This window comes from Falco biarmicus, chromosome 5, assembly GCF_023638135.1.
Source record: "Falco biarmicus isolate bFalBia1 chromosome 5, bFalBia1.pri, whole genome shotgun sequence".
Classification (NCBI taxonomy): Eukaryota; Metazoa; Chordata; class Aves; order Falconiformes; family Falconidae; genus Falco; species Falco biarmicus.
The window spans coordinates 47117483-47140451 of NC_079292.1; the positions used below are offsets into that span (position 1 = coordinate 47117483).

The 22969-nt window shown below is 41.7% G+C and overlaps 1 protein-coding gene across 3 annotated transcripts in view; it reads right to left on the bottom strand.

Moving 5' to 3' along the window:
• The window catches only part of ELK3 (ETS transcription factor ELK3), a 39683-nt gene extending 19395 nt beyond the window's left edge, over positions 1 to 20288 (bottom strand). Inside the window, exons 1-2 of one of the 3 annotated variants that reach the window (XM_056341761.1) lie at positions 19867 to 20288; positions 2792 to 3000 (exon numbers count right to left, since the gene is read on the bottom strand). In XM_056341761.1, the coding sequence (XP_056197736.1) occupies positions 2792 to 2998 (207 nt within the window). In that variant the 5' untranslated portion in view covers positions 2999 to 3000; positions 19867 to 20288. The remainder of the gene's footprint in view (positions 1 to 2791; positions 3001 to 19866) is intronic. The other 2 variants (XM_056341759.1, XM_056341760.1) reach the window with 2 other exon arrangements.
• Positions 20289 to 22969: the final 2681 nt, after the last annotated feature.

Here is a 22969-nt window from a genome sequence, read left to right on the forward strand (position 1 = left end):
GGAATAAAAGAAGAACCAAAGCCTCAAATAAGGAGCCATTATATTCCACTGATTTTAAGAAATCAGAGGGATCTCAAACAACAAGTGCTAGAAATACCTCGTGCCTTGTTTCTAAGCAATGTCCGTCTGTTCAGTCAGACTGTATTTAGGCTCTGCCTGAATCTGCTGTTCATTCACCAGCAGGCACTCTGTCTCCACCGATCCCAGGCAAGTTTATAATCCGAGGGGTTGGAGTCATACAAAGAAGCGAGCTTCCCCATGCTGAGCAGAAGCCTTTTTAGCACTTAGTGAAGGGGTATTCATCACACCAACTGCTTGGCACTGCACTGTCCTCTCCGAATCCTTTTGTGCCTTCTCAGTCAAGCCATCTTTGAAACATGTTAAATGGAAAAATCTGACTTCTAGTGGACAAAATACTGAAAACGTTTAATTGCAGAACTTACAGCTCTAAATCTGAAACTAAAAAATTCTTAGAGAAGGAGTCCTTCCACATTCCAGTATGAGTAATGAAAAGTCCGATCACCAAATTGTGCACAGTTAATTTGCAGTCAACATGGTTTTTTTCGCTGCTGTGTTAGGCTGGCCGCATAGCACCCAGCCCCACTGCGCCCTTCAAGAATTAGCGCACTGCAAGTAACACAGGACAACAGTACTCTGAGCTCAGTTCAGCAACAATATCTTGTTTCCTCCACCTTGCGCAGACAGCAATCATGCCATAACCGTGCTGAACACTGGTGTTACTTGCTGTATGATCTCATCTCACTGCCTTTTCTGAAAATCAAGACAAGAACAGACCACTAAGCATGGCTATGAAGTTTTTCTTGTTAATATACAAAATCTGTAGCAGTCTTTCTTTCTAATATTTCATCTTCAAGAATATGGGAAATAGTAAAACCTATTATTTTAGACATATTATAAAAAAATATCCATTTAAGGGGAACTAATCCTGAAAAGATTTAATATTAATTAGTAAAACCAATATAATGTTCAACCAAAACAGGCTGGAGAAACAATTTGGAAACTCCTTGAATTTGTTGGAGTTTAAAACTGAGAAAGGTGAATATGCAAGATATTTTAGCACCTCTGTATTTGTGTTCTACAATGTTTTCCTTCTAGTATCTTGACACACCTGAGAGATTTGCTTCAAATATCTTTCTGTTACAGTAATCTAATACATATCCTCATTACTCCCTGCTCTCATTTTTGCATTCTCTGTTGTACTGTTGCCGCCTCACTTCACACTGAAAAGTAAGACCAAGGACTAAATGTCAAAGTGAAAGAACGTTTCACAAGAGTGACAGTGATCTTATGAACCCCCACTATACCACAGAAATTTTATTTTCAGAGATGCTAGCTACCAGCAACCTCTACTGGCCTCTTCTAGATTGTGGGCACGCTCATGATGTCTGAAAATCAGAAGCAAATTGATTGATGTAGTAAATAATACCAGATTACGATGTTCAATATGTTATCATTCCAAATTTCAGTTTTAAATAAAGAGGTTGAAAGTGGAGCTCTCAACAACCAACAGCTCTGCACTAAGTGTATGCCTACACTATCTGCCTGTAATCAGCTTCTGAAAGGGTGCAAATAACAACAGCCTGCCAGTTATAAGGTTGCTGCCCAAACTGTGCTGACTCCTTGGGTCTTATTAGTTCTATCAAACCTCAAAAGATGTATCCAAGAAGGAGGGACAAAATTCAGTAGGTCTGGCACGGGCAGAAAAATTAGATGAAGAAACCCTTACCAAAGCATGTGTTCCACTATTTTGACTTGAGATATCCAGAAGATAAGTTCCCAAATGGGAATAAATTTAACATTGTACAGTAAATACAGCCTTCACCTGAGATGAGCTCAGCATGAGCCTACTACCTTGGCAAACAGACCCAAACACACACCTGCTCTGACATCCACCAACTGATCAGCCACTTTTCCCTCTGTTTGCTGCTCTTACTCTGCACTTTCATCCAGTAAGACAATCACATTAGTGCTCTCTCATATATATCACTGCTAGTTAAATGACAGCAACATATAATCTAGACCACTCTTGAAGCTAACACAGATTTTGTCCTAAAATGACATAGTGGAATATTTCCAAACTCTTAGAAACACTGAGCATTAACAAAGGAATAGTTACAGTGAGATCCTGCTGAGGTAATACTGCACCACTGTAACTGCAGAAGTGTTTCAGCATTGTATTTCCAGCTAATAAATTAGGACCCAACTCAACCGCAGAAAAGTTGCACCAGAAAGCTCAGGCAAGACTAGCTAAAACACTGACCAACAGGATCTATGCTCCAAAATACGTGTCCCATAAGAACTGCGGAAACTCAAGCCCGCCCTCTATGCCATTGGGTTCTTTGTCTTTTCCTTGTTCTGACATGGGTAAAGCTGCCATTCTGCCTGCTGCATCGCAGTATCACTGCTTTCTACCATCTCCCTGCATTCCAGAAGATCCTACGCAGGCTGTAATAATCAAACAGTTCTCCATTATCAACAGCTTTTATTGTTGCCAAAAGCTACAGAAAATGCTGGGTAGCCAAACTCACAAACACATGAAAGCATCAGTAAGTGTAAACCTAGGTCAAAACCTCCCCTCCTCAGGAAATGGGATGTACAGTGTCTTCCTGTGAGTCTTTTAGCTGCCCTCTTACCTCCACTGCGATTGCCTTCAATATCGTCTACTGTAAAAACTAGTTAGAGGAACTTCTCAATAGCTTCCACACAGAGATGAAATATTACATGGCAGTGTTTCCGTTTTCTTAGTCTGCATGAGAATAACAAAATTTACCTTGTCATAATAGTATCTGAGCGCTCGGCTCAGCTTGTCATAATTCATATTAGTTTTGTTTTTTCTGAGTCCCCACAGCTTAGCCACTTCTTCTGCCTTGAGTAGCTTGAATTCGCCATCATTAGACGTCCAGCAAATCAGGTGCTCATGTTTCTGGTCTAGCAGCAACTGCAAAAGGAACTGCCACAGTGTGATTGCACTCTCCATACCTACAAGGGACAAAGGAGACCAACAGTGTGAAAAACATTTGGGAGCAGGTGTTCTACCCAATGCTCATTTCAGTTATAAGTTCTGTGTAGGAGTCATTCTACGTAACAGAGTAAAGGAAGCTTACTATACCATTTACAACCAAACATCCACAAGACCTACGAGTCTTGCACTCCCGTTTCAGTATTTTTTCCACTGCTATTTTCTGAAGGGACACATATTTAGAGTAAGTATTTAGAAAAGCATTGCTCACATAGTTCACATGGTACAGGGTCACCTCCAGTTGGTGTCTTCAATTCAATGAATGCAACCACCTTTCAAAGGGACATATGGGGGGGGGGGGGGGAAGGACTTGATGGAACTATCCACTGAAATGAGCTGGGAAACTGCTGTTTACTGTCATGATAAGCCTACTGAACTTATTTGGGTATGTAACTGTGAAGAAGGGAAGGAAAAGGGAAAAACCAGAGCAGCTGTCTTTGGCTGACCAGAAACTACACTCTTTCTCCTTCCCACCATACACCACCTGCCTTCCCAGTGCCATACGGCCTTTGTCTATCCGATGTCATATGGCCTTTGTCTATTTTGTTTTTTCCAGGCCCTGAAATGGCTCTTGCTACTTCTGTTTGCCAATTCAAATAGCTCAAATGGTACTATGTATTTTGCAGAAATGCTGAAAGTTCAGTACGCTTAAGCACAGTAAAGTGAGTGATGTTTACCCTGAACCTTTCTCTAACAGGGATCTTTCCGTTCATTATCATATGCACAGCTGAGAACTAGGAATATTTTAACAGTGCCCACATCTCACTTCTAAGGTTGTTTGAATATTTTTTCCTCTGCGAACTGCTTGTACTACTAGTAGAGCCCTCCCTAGAATTAACCTTTTTTTCAGGTATTGCAACAGAAGCATAAATTTAAAGAATTACTATTTTCCAACTCAGCACAGGCATATACACCACTTAAAATTTCAGAGTGCTGCAACGGAAGACAATTTATTATTGTAGCGAAGATGCACCTAAAACTGACCTTTTAAACTACAGAAATACAAAATGAGATTTTGCCTCACTTTCAATGTTGCTAGCCTTAGCATGTTAACATAACAGGGTATCAAATCATGTTTTCTTAGCCTTTCCTGATTAATTTGGAAAGTTGATGGACCCGATGATGTTAAAGGTCTTTTCCAACCTAAACGATTCTACGACTATATTATGTCTAACTAATGCCAGTATTACTGGTTTAACCAACTATGATGCTAACAGGGCTAATTATGACCTGACTTACCTTTGTACATACGACAACGTATATTTTTTGTCTTTACCTAAACAAGCTCATGATTTTTAACTTTCTTTCTCATTTTGTTTCCTAACACATTGCTGTTTGTGTCCCAACAGATTAGCTGGCCGGCAGACGCCAGGCTCGCTGCCTGCCGTTCCCTTCGGTGTGCTGGCCACACGAGGGCGCAAGTCCCCAACTATCCACCGGGTGGACCCGCTCAGCGGGCGGCTGCGGGGGCATCTGCCTTCCCAAGCCTGCCCCAGCACTAAGGAAATAACGTTGCATAAGCTTCACTCGTATAAACGAAAATAAATTGCATAAGCTTCACTAGTGTAAACGCAAGTTAAAGATGCTAGAGAACGTTGTCAATAGTTTTACAGAAAAACACAATTTGGAGCTCTATTTTGGTCCAAATAGTTTCTAGGTACACTGGCCAAACGTGTTTGCAGAATTAAAAGCGCTTTTCTTATCCCTGCATTTCTCTAATGAACTGAGAATCCGGTCTGAATGACAAGGACAAAAATGCCCCTCCCTGACACCCAGCTATGTACCACAGTAACTGCAGAGCACCTTCAAGAGACGGCACAGGCTCCCAGGACTGATCCGTATCCCTAAAACGGACCTGCCTATACAGATGATCTGGCACTTTCAAAGGTTTGCATTTTTAAATCACTTTATACAAATCCTTTTCCACATAGTGTAAGGCAAGAAGAAAAACGTACAGCTAGGATTAAATATACCTGAAGGTTTTATACTTGCTTTACAATCTTTAAAAAGTTCCTTTAAACTATACCATCTGTGCAAATCTTAACATCTTTAACAGATTATCTAGAACATCATAGCTAACAAAGTATCCCTATTAATCTGGTATCATATATACACACTTTTAAATTAATATTTACAAATTTTGCCACTTACTTCACTAAATGTGTAGGTATATACAGCCATATTACTTCTAAATCGTATTAGTTTCTGAACATCAAGTATTATACAGTGATACTTTGCATAATTTCAGCCTCTATCACACAACTCTTCTGAACAAGAAATCACAAACAGAACTTCCTTTGCTTTAGAAAATTAGAAGAAACTTACATCTTTCGACAAAATTGTATTAAAATGTGCACAGGTGTCCCATGCTACAAAGACCTGTCAGTTGAACTTCAGCTGAGGAAATTAAAGATGGAAGAGAGTTATACTAGCATCAAAACAAAATCCACCACCATGCCATCAGCCAAAACACTACAACACCTCAGAGATACAGCTCTCTCATCCAGACTTTAAATTACGTCTTCCTTCAGATCATCAGCAACCATGCCTCTTCAGAGGGTTTAGGTGGAACTGAACTCACAGCGAAGCACGTTTTGCTGTGGTCTGCTCCATCCCCATTCACCTCTACCCAAGAACAGGGTAACCTACAGCTAATGGTGCACTACACTTTCCATTATGAACCCGGTTTCTGACGCTTACCATTTGTAAAATGTAAACAGTTTTGGATTCCATTTTATGTACCGAGTGTGGGTCTCATGGTGACTCAGCCATAGGTATAATGTAAAACCCATGAAGAGTGCAAGCCCGGGTAAGAATATCCTACAGGAGTACCTGCTCTGTACTATCTGTCCCCGTGCCTAAGGAGAGGCGAGTTCCATCAGGTTATTACATAAAAGGTTACTGCCACCTTTTTCAAAGTGGCTCAGTTCTTGGTGATCAGTTCTTCAGCCAGCTGAGATAGACACATAGTCTCTGGGGGCACTTCAGGTGCTGGATACAGGGCAGATGGCTGTGGTGGGGTTAGATTTAGGCAGCTCCTCACCACCCTGCTTACCTTACCATCAACTCTCCAAATGCATAGCTCTGAACAGGCTTTGTAAAGGACCTGCGCACCTCACAATTCAACATCGATGTGCTTAACTGGTACACGCATAAATCTTCTACTGGATATGACCCAAGTCTGCCCATACAGAAATGAGATTAAAACAGCTCAATGCTGCATTGTACTTCTTCCTTCCATCTGCCGCAGAGTTCCTGTATAAAGCTTCCCATATTGCTTGTATAGCAACTGTAATGTATATGATTCCTACATGAGGCAAATCAGGCAAATTACATTTTCAGCTGATCATTAACTGTATGGTCCTTTTCTTCTAAGCACCCAACCGGAGGCACTCAGGTCTGAGTTGCACCGAATACTCACAGCTGTAACTACCTCTAATAGAAGCTTCATGCTCAGCATACATGGTGATGTAAAATCCTAAATACCTTGAATTCAGTGAACTGGTGTTAATATCTGCATCTCATTTACATTCTCTAAAATGTGATTTGCAGAACAGTCAAAATCTAAGATCCTGTGGTGACAGAATTTTTTAACTGATGCAAAATATTTCATTTCCAGCCAGGTCAACAGAAGTATTAACCTGCCTTTCACTACAGGCACCATTTTAGGGTTCCACAAAGTATTAAGTGTCCACACAGTGTACTAAGCCTTAACTTGTGCCTCACTTGAGTGGTGGAGCAAAAGAATCACAAGACAGATATATTACAAGACATGTAATTTAATCAAAAATGTGTGAGCTATATTAAAAGTTATTACAAATTATGATTGGGAGGAGTCAGAAACCTTCAGAAAACATTGTATTTCATTTATGTATTTTCTAACTGGTTTGCAGTTTTACTGACTTAGAGGAAATTCAGTGTCTTGTCTTAGTTTGACAGGAACAGGTCTTAGGATGTGGTCACTTCCGACAGGGCATATATTTCACATTTCATTCAATTCTTTATTAATATTAAATAGTAACAATAAATATTCTTGTTACTTCTGTGCTCAGTACAGGATTTGAATGCTGGGCAATAAATAATACATGGAACCACATACTGAATTACATGGATTAGGATAAAAATAGTTTTTAAAAAAATCACTTATTTAGATAGTGACATCCATCTACGGTACAGAACAAGACAGGCAACCTATGTAAGAAACATATATTCTGTGTCATGGAAAGCCTAATTAAAATTCATATAGACAAGAGAGTCTAATTTTTCATCCATTAACTTTAACACAGGTCGTTTTGCCATCTTAGCATTTTCCAAATATTTATACAATGCATTTGACATTCAAAGATATTTTCTAAGCCCTGAAACAAAATGTGTTAGGTTGACCTGACCTAAATAGCCTAGTAATTTTACTTTGTGATCAGTTCCACTATCACCAACGCAAATAATCACTAGCATAGCTAGAAGGAATTGTACTTGGAAATGCTGTCTTAGCCAGCAAAAGCATATTTCAGGACCAAGTTTTCGCTGTGACAGGTAACCACACTAACACGCTCTACACTACCAATTTATATTCTTTCAAATGTGTCCCCTGGCCATCCCCTCCCAATACAAAACCTACCAACTGCATGATCAGTGTGATACAATGTGATCTCCTCACATCAAATTTAAAGTTCAGGACTGATGCAGGAAGGAGGCAACTCAGAATCTCTCCGCTGATAATACTGCCCCTATTCTTTTCAACCAAAATAAGGGACGAACGGAAATGCCTCAACTTAGAGCAGCAGCAAAGTCAACACTGTAAGCTCTCCCTGAAGAGAATAATAGAAAAGGACAGAGATATCCACAGGGCAAAGAATCCCATCTAAGATATTATTTTCCTGTACAGGGGATGCCTAAATTCCTCACTTCGGTGAAGGGCCCACATGCCAAACACTAGCTCTCCCCGTAGTGTACAGAGACTGACTGCTACCAGCATGAGCAAGCCTTATAAAAGGATTATGCAACTCATGCTACCAACAGTACATAAAAATGCAGGTGCTGGTGAGCTGCAGTACCATTTTTTTTTTGCCCAAGACAATACATACAAAATTCTACGTAACAAAATGTCAGGAAAGTGGCATTAAGGTCCAAAAAAACCCTAGTCATTAACCTGCTGGGCAATGTAAAATAAGTAAGTAAACCATCTTAAATCCAGGCAGTAGAAAACCGGGAGGCTCAGAGACAAAGAAGGCTAGCTAAATAAAAAGCTCAGTATCAGAAAGGTTTATGACATGAACTGTAAGATAAGCAGGATAGTCTTTGGGGCATTAAGTTTTGTAGGACTGTTCCATAGGAAAACCTAGAAGAAAAAAGCTTTCCAGCAGAAAGCTGGAAAGCAACTCTGTAGCATTCAGGACCTCTACAGAGGTCCTTAGCTTCCATGCAACTATGTTATAGATGCGTTCTTATCTTCCGTTCTCCCACATACTCCAGGTTTCCTACCGGGATTCTTTCTCCCCACTCCATGTCAGCTCCCCTCGAGCCTTTCTAAAACAAAAAGATATACTGCTGATCCTGGACAACTGACATGAACAAGTTCTGAAGGCTAAAACTAGGAATCCCCCAAGGCATTCGGATCAAAACCAGCCCCTTGTTGCTTCAGAGGGTCCGCAGAGGAACATCTGGGATGCTGAGCTATAAACCAGGTCGTGGAACTTGGGGCAGAGGAGGGACAGCTGAGCGGGATAGACTGGCTGGGGAGCCCGGAGGCTGAAAAAAATCAGCTGGAGATCAATTAAATCAGGAAGACATAAAAGGTGTTAGCCAGCATTATGCACTGTAGGTAGTCACACAGAGATGGTGATCAGACATGTACATGAAAAGGATTAAGAGGCAGAGGCAGAGCAGGGAAATTAATTTCCCTTACTGTATGAAGAAACTGCTGATTCCTTCTGTTGCCAAAGCAGCTGCAAAAGATTGAGCTCCTTTTTGTATGCCCCACCACAGCAGTCACACACCTCCACTTACATTTCCCTTACAGGCAAGTGTGTGCTTTTGCAAGCACACAGCATTTCTCTGTAACAGATGCCTTTTTTTTTTTTCCCCCCTCCTTTTTGACGTCTCTGGAAAACGTGTGTATATTTTTTGTACATCAACTTACTGCTTTTGTATCCTAATTCTGGCCAACAGCACGTTTCTCTGAGCAGCGTGACATGGGGCATTGTTAGCTTCTCATTCACTTAAGCATTCGGCTTCCTTTATTTCTGCAGGTTGCAGCCAGGAAACTGGAAAATGGACCACAGGAAACCTGGCCTCCTACATCTGTCCCAGTTTGTAATAGCAGCTCTGGTTTTATTTTTCTAAGTGTCTCAGGTTCATTTTAACCCTTGAGATGACTGCTGCAATAACATGTAAAAGAACATGACTGTTTTGTCATTATTTTTTTAACCACCATTCCTCAATACTAGAAATTGAGATTTTGCTAAACCATAGTAATTTTTGAAGTATGTTAATACTTATAAACAATTGTGAGAGTTTAAAAAAACTTTTGTTGGAAATTACCAAAACAATTCCATTCCATAATGACAAGTATCAAAGAGTATATTTAGAGAAAAATATGGAGTAAGGCAGTCTCTAGCTGTTTCAGCTACATACATTTTTAACATAGTTCTAAAGTGAATGTCCGTATGGAAAGCTGAACAGCTTACAAATCCTCTAGGCCAATTTTTCCTCTTTTAAATTTTAGTTTCTATTAAAAAAATTGAAGAACGCTTGTTTTGCATTTGATTACAGAGGCAAAAGGGTGCTGATCAAGAAAAGAAACTTTCCTAGAATAATCAAAAAAATCAGTCAGCCATAACATTTTTCACTAAAAATTCATCTGTATAACAGTGAGTATATCATGAGAGGTTAAAGACAACTGCCAAATATGCCCAAATGTTTGCTCGGAAACATCTGAAAGAACAAGGCGAAAGTCTGAGTCAGTCCTCACACTTTATTTCTCAACAGAGATGCTTCAAGGATGATAAATAGGATGTGGTTGGTAAAAAGTTGGTGATTCCACCAGAAAGGAGGAAAAACAAATACAAATTTGTTTACTCAAAGTTTTCAAGGACTCATCAAAGGAGATCTTACTGCAAATTTAATTGACCTTTAAAAAATAAGCTTGCAGCTAAGTGTGTAAATATACCTGTTTCAACTTGATGCAGAACTTTCTCTCTTGAAGGTAATAAATCAAACTAATGGTGCAATCCATAGCCAGGGCACTTTAGGGAACTGTGTGTATGATACAGAATGCTGGTAATTTTTCCACATCCAGCAACCAGGACATTTCCTGCCAGAGCATCCTCCGAGTTCTTCCATTGTGTTGAAACTGCAAAAACTTTCTAAATCAGGACTTCCTCCTATTATATTTTAGAGGCGTCTTTCTGGGAAATGCAGATTCAAGTGAAAAAAAAAAAAAAAAAGAAGAAAAAAAAAAAAAAAAAAAAAAGGAATTCCTGCAGCACCACCCAGTGGAAACATTAGAAAAAGTTACAGAGTGCCCCAACACGCAAGTTCCGATTTGCTGCAAAACTGCAGTAATATTGCCACACAAACTCAGGCTGGTTTACGGATGTGCCAAAAAAGCACAGAAGGTTTTGCTGGCCGATGTACTTACCAGTCACATGAGGTATGCCTACTCTGCCTAATAGTCTTCTCTTAACTTGGTGTTCTAACTTAAAAGATTATTTACAGTAATAATTTACAAGGTCTCCTTCTCAAGCAAGAATACCCACTGTTCTGGCCCAGCACATTTAGAAAAATAAACAGGCTCATGTGGTTAAAAGCAACACAAAAGAGACAGCAGCAAGATCTAGCAAAATATCATAGGCTAACATCAAGTTCCACTGGAGAAAAGAAAGCACTCGCACACATATCCAGTAATGCCTCCAGTAGGTACACCTGGTAATACAATGTTTACAGTTTTTTGATTTTTTTAACTAAGTCAAAGAAAGGCGGGGGCAGATGTCCAAAGGAAGAAGGCTCTGCAACCTCCAAATTAATACAACAAAGGACTGGTCGCCTGCCAAGCAGAGGTGTGATGACACCGCCTCTAGAGCACGAGTGTTTTCAGATTCTCCGTAAGGATGCAGTTCAAGAAACACTTTTAATCTGACTGGAATAAAAGCCCTTAGCAGGAGGGAATATGGCTAGTTGTCTCCCCGTGAAAGGCTTAAAAACATAACGTGCTCAACTATTTCTAAAGCTAGCTGTAAACAAAACTACATAAACCCATAATGGCTCCAACCATTCACCTTGGGACATAAAATGAATGCAGACTCCTCACACTGCTTTCTGCTCATGTGGTGCACATCTGTGGCACGCTGGCAATGCACTACAATGCAATCTGAGGGACTTCTCCTTTCAAAGCCAGCCCTATATGTTTATTTTTCCCATATGACTTTCTCTTACATTTTTTGTCGGCATCAGTAGCACACAGATCATGATTATTTGACTGCCCTATATAAAACTTCTGATAGTCCCTTTGATAAATTCAGAGAAGATATGCATGAAAACAAAAAAAAATAGCTAAAGAGGGCACAAGATACAGCCTCCAGGAACAGTGGTTATTCTGAAAGTTTACATGACATACCTAGTGATGATTACTCCCAAATGTAAATGCTTTTTCCTTACCTCCACTCCCTTCTTAAACTGAAGTATTAAATTTTCCAATTTTGTGACAACAGAACAAATGCTTTGTAACTTATGCTAGTGCCTCTAATATTTCAAATGGTGTATTAATACTACTAAACTGTCTCAAATGTTGGTTTTAAAACATTTCATATTCAGATTTTTTACCTGATCTTCCCTTCTCAACCGATTTTTCCTAGACTAGAAACTTAGATAAACCACCACGTCTTTTTAAGACCATGAGCAGAGAGGAACGTGGCCAGAAGCACAGGAAATGTAGTCCTGGGAGTTCTGTTCAGGCAAACTGAGGTGGCTGGCAATTTCCACAAAACCTGAAGCAAGATCATCACAGCTTACACTGGCAGTCAGAGCTCACCTTCCCATGCACACTGCATTTTCAGAATTTGCTCTATTAGCAAAATGAGCCATCAAACTATTAAAAAATATACAGGCTTACCTGTATATTGCCACATTGCAAGGGGAGTCAATTATAGCATTATACTGAAAATGGCACAACACAACTCAGCAGATGGTAACCTACATACACATAGAGGTATTTTACCTGGATAATTTCTTCCCAAAACTTTAGTGCTATTGCAATAGTTCTTGGAGCATGAGCCAGGGTGTAAGTTCCTTAGTCATAAAAAATGAGCAACTAGTCAAGGTCTATATTTTTCACTTTAAATGCTATTATTTCTGTGTGCAATGGTCTCATAGTAAAAACCTAAATTAAGAATCACTCTTACAAGTCAAAATCTCAAAGATTGCTATTCTCCTTTCTAATCAAAGTTCTAATATGCATGTTTATCATGCGCCAAGCTAAACTGAAACCCAATTAAAAGATTCTTATCTTCTGGCATTATTCACTTGCCTACTACACCAACAAGAACCTGAAGGTCACACCCACACATTTCCCCTAACATCATTCATTAAATGCTGGAATACCCAACAGAATATATAAAAAAATACATGAGATTTTCAGCCAACAGAAGATCTGATTGTTACTTTACTGTACTGTCTGTGTCCTCTGTACTTAAACTAATTCCCATGGCAGCTGCAAACTATGACGGAGAAACAAACGGGACACTATTTCGAGGATTACTGGTATACAAAGTGCCTAGATTGCCCATGTTTAGAATTGATATCAATACACCAACTAGTTTGTTAGTGTCTGATGCTCAGGATACATAACAGCCACTATTTTGATTTGTATGCTGAACCCTGGATAAGATTCCACGTTTAAATAAAATTTAAAGCCTCTTCCGCCTCTCCTCAACTTGGATGAGATTGTACAGTCAGTTTTATTGTACCCTAGTTCCAGGGAAACAATCCAGCCTTGGTACTGTGCAGTTTTGGAAGTATTTGCATCACAACGCTTCAGTACTGAAGCGGCAGTACTGAAGGAGAGCTGCAGTCATATTTCCTATACCAGTCCTATTCCACGCTCGCAGTTTGCTAAACTAACCACACACGCCAGTTGCTGTGAGTCACCAGACTTCACAGAGGTCTGTATCTAGAATCTAAACCCACATTCCCATCTCAGCTGTATTAGTATAACATGGAAGATATTCTCTGAAGGTAGTCAACTTTCTCCAGATTTAGCTAACAGAGTTGCAAAAGGAATTTGTTCTTACTTTCCAAATGCTTTTAAAAGATTATTTCTTCTCATGATTTACTGTTAATTGCTGGGAACAAATAATAGTGGTACTTGAGTCTATAAACTTTTTGTTTGTACCATATTGTGACTTGATACAACAGAGGCCACTCAACATTACCACAATATAAACATTTGAAAACAATAACACTCATTAGCATCTTTCCCAAAAAGCTTAAACTGAAATACATCTGATCAATTTTCTTCATATCAAAAACCAAAACAAAAAAAGAAATATACAGAGAGGCAGTAAAGAGGTGGTATCACCACAATAGAGGCAAATGGATGCGTAATAGAAATCTGTTTTCCAGATGAACTGTCAGCTGTTTTGCAAAATGAGGATGGGAAACTTATAGGAGGGCATTTGATTAAAACCATTTAGATAGAATATAATCTTTTTTGTACAACTGTGAAAACATATTTTACACAAACGTCTTTGCTTGTTCACTAGTATTTTCAGAGAAAGACCTGTCTTGTAAAATTGTATTAACAGGACTTAATAGGTTAGTGCTTAGAAACCTTCTACCACATTTGAATGATTGGTAAGAACCATAAAAATTACAACCAAATGATTCATTACATAATTTAGTGACAGTTAAAACTAAAAGACAACATGTAAGACGTAAGTTTTCCTCTCCCAGTACCTCAAATTATCTTCAAGTTAGGATCCACAAAATCAAAAAAATTGTATACTTTAAAGCTGAATAAACTAAGACAGGGTTGTTTGCGTGAAAGCCAAAATACCTTAACATACAGTAACTGGTATTTGCAAGGAGTATCCAAAGTATATTCTGAATCTTCAAATACCAAGTAGTAAGTTGGCAAGCAGCAACACAGATGTGATTGAAATGACTGAAATGGGTCTGAGGAAAGCCAGAGAATGGGCAGTATCCCTCACACACGCAATACATCCTGACACTGCAAAATTTAGAGAAAAGCTATGGGAAGACTAGGAGGACACTCGCACAGGGCAAGCAAGAGTTACTCCAACGCCTTAGTTACATTCAAGGCCTAGGCTAGCATTTAAATGTTTGCAACATGCAGTTAATCTCAGTGCATTAACAGAAGTGCTGACACACTCAAAAATAAATACATGTCTAAGTGCTTTAAAAGATCAAAACAAAGTAAGTTTGTGGTTTCCTACAGAAATCCTTCTCCTGAAGACCCTGAGCTGTATCTAACTGCTCAGATGTAGACAGAGCACATGGCATAGTCTTTAGAAACTTTTCTTCACACAGCTGATTGATATTTGTCTTAGTTCATAGGTGTATCCATTTCATAGGTGTCATCATACAGGCGAGCAGTTTTCAACATGTGGCCCTTGACACAGAAGTCTATGGGTTCCTCCTAAAGGAGGGGCAAAAGTACCACCGTCCTACTACAGTTGGCTCAACTGCAACATAGGCATCTGCACAACTGCTCAAAAATAATTATGGCTCCACAGATACGAAAAGGACAAACACCACTGCTTTAGTCACAGCAATGCTACTTGAGCAAATCAGACGTGATGTTGGTAACTAACTCCATCAGAGTAAAAAAGTCTAATTTTCAGCTGAGTCGTATCTGCTTAGGTCATGGCAAAAGTTGTCCTCCAACGTTCTTAACTGTAATATAACTATAAAATAATTACTTAAATATTTAGTGTTTCAGTACACTCTGAGATACCAGCCATGAATTACACTGATTAAGCAGATCAACAGTTCCAGGGTACTTTTTGGTACTGCAAAAACTACCACAGTATTCATACAAAATTAAAAATGCAAAATGACTATACAGTTATTAAATGGCATTGAATTAGCTGGCAGTTAGTGCCTTAGTGATATTTTCACAATGCTTATGGCAGGTATTTTCTTTAGTCTTTGCTTTTAGAAAAGCAGCAAGTCTCCTTCAAAGATCTTTTGAATTAATATCCACTCTTAACAGCAAACAATTAAGAATTTGAATTCTGACACAATTACTGAGTTAAGGAAAGCTTTAAGGACAAAGACGCATTTTCTTTTTGTGAAGCGCACAGATGAGACATACTTTGTGCTTCATCTGCTTTGTTTCCATACATGCAGCCCTGTATTTTGCGGTGCAGTGAGCTAGACTTCCTGTGCCTACACCTTGACATTCTCCTCCAAATCATGACTAATTCTTTAATCATTCATTTTTCAACAAAATACTTCAACATGAGAACACACATATTCAGTCTTTCAAGAGCTTTCAACAGCCTCCAGAATATTAGTTGATTCATTTAGCAAGCCACTGACAAAAGTATCTGTCTAATGATTCGAGACTGTGAGATTCCCTGCTGTGGTGAACACCAAGGAGAAAGCCACGTGAATCAACCCAGGGATGCACAGCACAACAGGATTTTCAAAGGCCTGTGAGTGACAGCCTGCTGCATGAACCCTTGGGTGCGGTTATAAAGACACACCGCAGCTCAAAACCAACAGTGCTCTTTGCAACGGGCTCAGGCTGACAGTGTCCTATAATCAGTGTCACGGCTCTAGATGGATTCAAGCAGCAGCATCCAGGCATGCTGCACATCGGAGCCACCACAAGAAAACTGGTAAACGGTTTGAATGGCACAAATGAGTCCAACCTGCCATATCTCTGTGGGAAGTCCTAGCTAGTTTATCTTTGCTATCCTAGATTATTTAGTACTATGACCGACAACTGCTCACAGAGATAACAGTAACTACATGAGCATACGAATTTTATACCAGGTCACCAAGATACACTAGTCAAAGTAAGTTTTTATAAATACATGCTTCACAAATAACTGTGTGTTGGTTCTCCCGCCCTTATCCCACTCTCCCTTACCTTCAGTAGCCAAACGTCTGTTTATTTTGGCATCCATTTCTTTCTTCTGAAGCAACATGTTGTCATGTGATTGCATTCCCAAAGCTAAAATCTGTATTTTCTGTACAGCTGATAGACCTCCACATCCGTATTAGGTATACCTATCTTCCTACATGTAATCTTAGGAACCTCAGAGCAAGCAACAAGCTCCAAGCACCTTAGTGAACCTTCAAGATTACTTTCATTCTGTGCCAAGTCCTCCAGAACAGATGTTTAAACCAAGGTAAATTTCAACTTCAGTTATATTAAGTCACTTGACCAGTAATACCTTCCCATAAGAATACCTCTATCATAAGTATGCCTCCATCCCAAGAAGGGCATTACAGCAAGAAGGTAAATTTTATGTAACTGGACTTCATGCACAGCAAAGGGGAATACTTCAGCCTTTGGAGTGAGATACTTTTCATGATTTAAGTTTAACGAAATAACATTAAGTAACAGGAGCAAAGAACCACTGTGAATCAGTAAGCAGTAAGAACTGCAAATGAATAAAATATTTTTGTTTCTACACATAAAAGCATCCATGTTCACAGTGGTTTATAAAAGCAGTCATGAGGAAGACTGTAGCTGAGTTTCTCGCCCTGTGCTTATTTCAGCTGTTGCATCTAGCTGGAGTTGGTGACATCAGAAAGGATATAAACCTGTAGGTTTCTTCTTTTTAGGAACAACTCATAGACGGGATTTGGAAAATCAACATACAAGCAATGATGACAATATCTCCTCTCTTAGGAGATACTATGTATTCTTCTCACACACCTTCATACTTTGTAAATTAAAACAGGTAAAGAATAAAATCATACTTACAGTGAAAACACCTTTATTATTTGAGTGAAAACCATCACGCACTATTTGATATTTGGATTTTTCTTTCTGTTCCAAACAGAACTGTTGTATTTTTGACACATATATAGATTACTTCTTACTCACTTTTTCAAATATACAGAACACAACTAGTACACTACTACTACATCTGTTTTTCTATGAGGACATCAAGATGCTTTTATTTATGCTGAGTGAAAACAATGTATGAAATTTATACAGTGTAGATAAACTACATATATATTTATCTGTATATGTGTGTGCTTCATCTACGCTGATTCATTAAATGGCACACTGAAATTCCTTCAATATTTAATGCAATAAGTGGGCAATTTAATGTTCGTATTTCAAAGAGAAATAATAAGAGCTAGGGAACGCTCTTCAGTACGAGTTTTGGTATTGTACACCACACTAACTGTTCCATAACATATTCAACAGATTTTTGAACATTATGCCCAGTAATGCAGTTAGAATTTTACCAAGGAAATAAAACTCCTGAACTCCAAAAGCTCTTACTACCTGATGACTGCATTTGACTGAAACAGAGATTAGGCATTTTTTGTTTTACACACTACTCCAAAAATTCTTCTCTGCTCAACTAGGAAATCAAGAGGCATCAGTGTATGGAGACTGTACCACTAATCCAGTAATAAAAGTCCTCTGTAAAATGATGTTAATAAAGAACTTTTCTAAGCAGCTTGGACATAGGAAGTACAGGAAACACTGAAGACCCTCTAAGGTAAACACATAGTATATTGCAATTAGTTCTCCAACCAAGTACTACTTTTTTGCACAATATTTGCTAGTTTAGTGCTATCAAATGATGACTCACATAAGTAGCTAAGTGTTATTTCCTATTACATGCAATTTTATTCACATTTTTTGATATTTCCTCAAGTCAAAACTCACTTGCAAGCAAGACTCCATTTTCTTTGTTTGCTCCAGACCTTTTTTTTTTTTTTTGCACAAAGTTGTTAACTTCTAACTTATGGGGCATGGCAAAAATCTTTCTAATTCTGAACATAGACTTCTTTCAGGACCACTATGAAAATAAATCATCATCATTAAATAATTACACAAACCACTAAGACAAAAGCGGCATGTACAAAATCTCTTGAAAATTAGATATGTAAAGCACCAGTATGGGAGGGTTATGTGAGTGAATGTACACGACCATCACCTCAGTATCTTGGCACAAGAGCCTTCTAATAGTGCAGTTACACACAACTGTCACAGATGCATAGCACATACCGGTTGTAACACAGGCTTCTGTGTACCTCATCTCTGCACTTCACCCTATCAAACTATCTATGCATAAATTACATTTAATCTGAAATAACTGAAAAGTCTGTATGAGCAAAATACGAGATGAACCATGACCTTCTGCTTGAAATTAAACAAAACCATTGGCTTTTGGAGTCCTCATGACCAAAAAGATGCTGCATGGTGTAAACTTGTCTTAGCACTACACCCCTAAGTAAATAAAGATGTAACTTGTCTCCCTTTCAACTGCAATGTTAGAAAGGCTGACAGGGCTTCACAAAACCCTCCTGTGTTAGCGAACGGAAACTCCTAATGAGATTAGTTGGTGTGTGTGCAGACATTACTTAGCCATGACTAAATGGGCTCTCTTCCTGCAGCCAGTGGAAAATTCAGGGAACTTTTTCCCCCTGCAGCATCAGAGTCCCTCTAACCTTCAGCAAAGCCAGATCCAAAAACAACTCTCCACTTTCTCTCCCTTTCTCTCTCTCTCCTTCCCCCCACCCCCACCCCTTCCCTTACAAACATTTTTAGTGTTTTTTCGGCTGGTCGTGGAAACTATCCACGTCGGCCAAGGGGTCTTGGGGCAGGGGGTGGCTAAGTAAAGCGGGGAGGGGGAGGGCCAGGGAGAAGGCAGAGGACTACAAAGGAAACTCTAAAAAGGAGCAAATACATAAACCTGAGAGGGAGAAAACCACAGAGTTTCTTTGTGAGCTGCAGTGACTCATTTTCAAGATGTTGTCTGCTGCCAGTTTCAAACCGGAAGCGCATGGCAATTAGTCTTGCTGTTTCCAGACAAGCCAGAAACTCTCCCGACACTTTTTTTTTTTTTCCTTTCTTTTTTAAAGCCCCTTCTGCAGTTTCTGCAAGAGCCTTCCCGCCCCCGCCCCCGCCTCCCCCCCGGCCCCGCTCGGCCTCGCAGCGGCGCTGGGGACCCCGCGGCGACCCCCGCCGCCGTGACAGGCACCCGGGCGGCCCCCGCCGCCCCGAACGCCGTTATCGTGATGCTGCTCCTACGGGGCAGGCCCCCGCGGCCCCGGCAGCCGGACACAGGCGGGGAAGGGGGGGTGGGATACGACCCGGCACCGCCGAGGGGGCTGCGGGGTGGAAGGGGTCCCAGGGCTCCCCCCGACCGCTCCGCCCTGTCAGGCAGCGCCCCCCTCCCGGCCCGGTCTCCCCTCACGCCCCAGCCCCTGCCCCCGCGCCCGCCCGCGCCCGCCCGCGCCGCGCACACGCTCCGTCCCCTCACCTACACCCGCGGCTCCCGGGGGCGGCAGGGCCCCCGGGGCAGCCCTCGACCGGTGCGAGGAGTCCCCTGAGGCGGCGGGAGCCCGCGCCCTCCAGCCGCCGCCCCCTGCCCTCGTTGCCGTCCGCGCTGCCCGGGCCCCACCTGGGCAGGACCCCCGGGCCCCCCGGCCCCGCGTGGGGCTCCGAGCCCCCCTCCCCGCGCTCCTCACCTCCAGCCCGCCGTTTGCCCCGCGGCGTCCCCCGCGCTGCCCCACCTGCCAGGGGGGCGCCGGCCTCCTCTCCCCCTCCCCGAAGACCCCCGAAACTTTGCAGGAGTCGGGGCAGGCGCCGCGGCACTTGTACCTACCCAGCGGCTGAGGGACTTTTCCGCTCTCTCCTGGTAGTTTAGAGGGAGCTGGGTAAAATCCCCTGGTTCTCCATGCTGACAGTCTTCTGCAAACGCTCTGTTGCTCTTGTAATGAGATCCTGATTTCCCCCCCCCCCCCCCCCCTTTTTTTTTTCGGCCGGAGTGTGTGTGTGTGTGTGTGTGTGTGCGCGCCCGTGTGAGAGCGAGCAGGAAGTCAGAGCAGTCAGACAGAGCCGGCTCACTTCCTTTCCTGCATTATTCCCCAGGCGGTTTGCAGTCTGTGTAAACAGGCTTTTCCTCCCCTCTCCCCTCGCTCTGGCCACTGATGTGCAGCATGGCTGTAATACAAGACACACACATAGTAAAACGGGTAACGGTAACTCCAGCGGCTCGCAGGGAGCTCCAGCGGCTCCCCCGACCTCCACCTCTTCCTGTGCTACACCCCTGGGGAGGAGCTTCCCACCAGCCCGGCGCTGGGCCCACCGGCGGCACACGGCTACCAGCCGGCCGCAGCGCCTTGGCAGGACCGTGCCCGCTTGTCCCCGGCTGCCGGTCGGGAGGTGCTTGCGAGGCGCCCGGGAGCGGCGCTCCGTCCTGCCGGCGCATGGCGAGGGGCCTGGGCGAGGCGCTGGCCCTGGGAGCGGCGGCCGCCTGGCCCCGCCGGGCTGGGGGCTCAGCCTTGGGTGCCCGCGGGCTGGCGGTGCGCCCTTGCTGCCCGAGCGTGCTGGGGCGCCTTCTCAAGCTGGACCTCGCATAGACATTAAAATACGGGAGCGGCGCGACATGGCACAAGGATATAAATTATGGGAAATGGCATTTTAAAAGTCAGTGGGCGCTCCTGTTGTCAAACCCGAGCTGGGTCTTCCAGCTCAACATCATGCCTCAGGCAGGCCAGCGGTAGTTTGCTGACTGGGATTTAGGCTTTGACCCTGAAGCTGTAGACCTTTGATCTGAACTGTTGGTTTGGATTTATTACAAGGGGCAGATTTCCCGTGTTTGCAGTTTGCAGCCTCTATGTCTTTCCTTGTGTCTCATACATCTGCATTGTACTATTTCTAACTTTATTTGGAAATTCTCCGACTGAGTGACATTATCTTCTGTCTGCCCAGCACATCGGTGATGTTCAGTGCATAACACCTTATAATCAATACTGCACTGCTACTTCTTTTAGCAGTTACAAGAGGTTTATCATTCCAGCACAGTAGCTGCAGTTCTAGAGTGTTCTTGATGTGCAAGATAGCATAGAAAGAAAGTGTGATTACTTTTTATCACTCTGCTGGGTTGTTGCTGATTGCAGTGTGGCAATCTAGCTGCAGTTCTAGAGTGTTCTTGATGTGCAAGATAGCATAGAAAGAAAGTGTGATTACTTTTTATCACTCTGCTGGGTTGTTGCTGATTGCAGTGTGGCAGTGTCCTTCCCCCCTCCCTCCCCAGACCTTTGTTTCCATGACAGTGCTCAAGTAATAACCATCTGTGGGGGTCACGATGGCTGTATCAACTCAAAATGAATTCAGGAGAGAAGGATAACAACACAATAGCCAAGGGCTATTGTGAACAATGTGCCCACTTACCAGTGCTGGTCAAGGTCTGACTCAAGCTAAGAGTGAAAGAAACTAACTTCTGTAGTCGGTATGCAAATATGACTACGAGTCAATTACCTTGCTCCATAAATAGTGGACAGCCCAGGGCCCGCCGACCTCTCCTGCATGGCAGCAGACTGCATGACAGCATCTCCCCTTGAGTAGGGACGCCTCTCAGGGTTACTCCTTGAGGCAACAGACTCAGTAATTGATTAAGAGCATCCTAAACTTTGAAATCTTAGCTAAGTGGTATAAAGGGTGGATTGCACATACATAATCCTTTAGATATAAGCCATTGTCCAAGTCTGAAGCGAAGCTTGGATCTGGCTGCATCCAAACTCCCCTCTGAGAAGGAGTTTAGAACTCAGGGGAGTCTGTTCCGAACCTCATGACTCAACAGGAGGGTCTACTCAACAGTTTGTCTGACCCTGTCCTCTATGCAAGTAAACAATCAAGTGTAGCTTGCCATTGAATCTTGTTAAACTACTGTCACATTTACTATCAAACTCTGTTAAATCTCTGTTTTATACCGATAAACATATTGGCACTTCTGCCTTACGAGTGAAGCGCATCACTCCATTCGCGACACACAGTTGGCCACTAAGCATTAGTCAATAGCATCCAAAAGGCTGGTGGTGAGCAAACTGCGAGTCTCCTGTGGAAGTCCTTCAAGTTTTTTTCTTCTTGTCTTCGAACGTGCCATGGGGGAGTAGGAGTAACACAGTACTGGCACACTGAATTATGTAAATTTGTTATTTTCTTTAAATTATTCCCCTGTAGAAGTCATTCTGAATTTTAGAATACAGATATGAGGTCTGCTAAATCCTCATTTTGTGTTTCCCAAATAAAGAAGCATTAAAATGTTTAACTTGAGATAGTATATTTCCTAGATTAAAATGCGCAGTGGATGAAGTCCTCACTGTGTTTAAGTCATTAGGATGCAGGGATCAATCTTTGTTTGGAAACTACAACTGAAGACCCAGGTCTGCAAAACCAGGGCAGCCAGAGAAGCTTTTATGGTACCAATATGCAATGCTGGACTGACAGCTGGGGGAACCAGCATTCATCTTACACGTCTATCTTTCATTCGTTTTGCGAACAAGAGGCAAAGCAGAGACACTTCGGAGTTGCCTTGTCTGGTTATTGGTGTGAAGATCTGAGAGAGCAAAATCTCTAAATCAATATAACACTTCTTCTACAAAAAGTAAGTAACACTATGTCTTTAAAAAAATGTTTAAAAATTTAAATGTTTATTTATTATGCTTTGACTTGCTTGACAGCACAAGAGTGGTTTTTTACAGTGCCAGTCCTTTTTTTGTCTTGATAGTGAGGTAGGAACCTAAATAAAGCTGCCATGATGGAGACTGGATGACCACTGGATGAAGGCTCTTCATATTACCTTACGGATGCTGGAGAAGGAAGTGCAGAACTTGTTTACTGGAATAAAGCCATCAGGAGATGCTGGAAATGAGGAATTCAAGAAATCTCTGCTGGAATTGGAAGAAAATGGGAGCTTTTGGCCA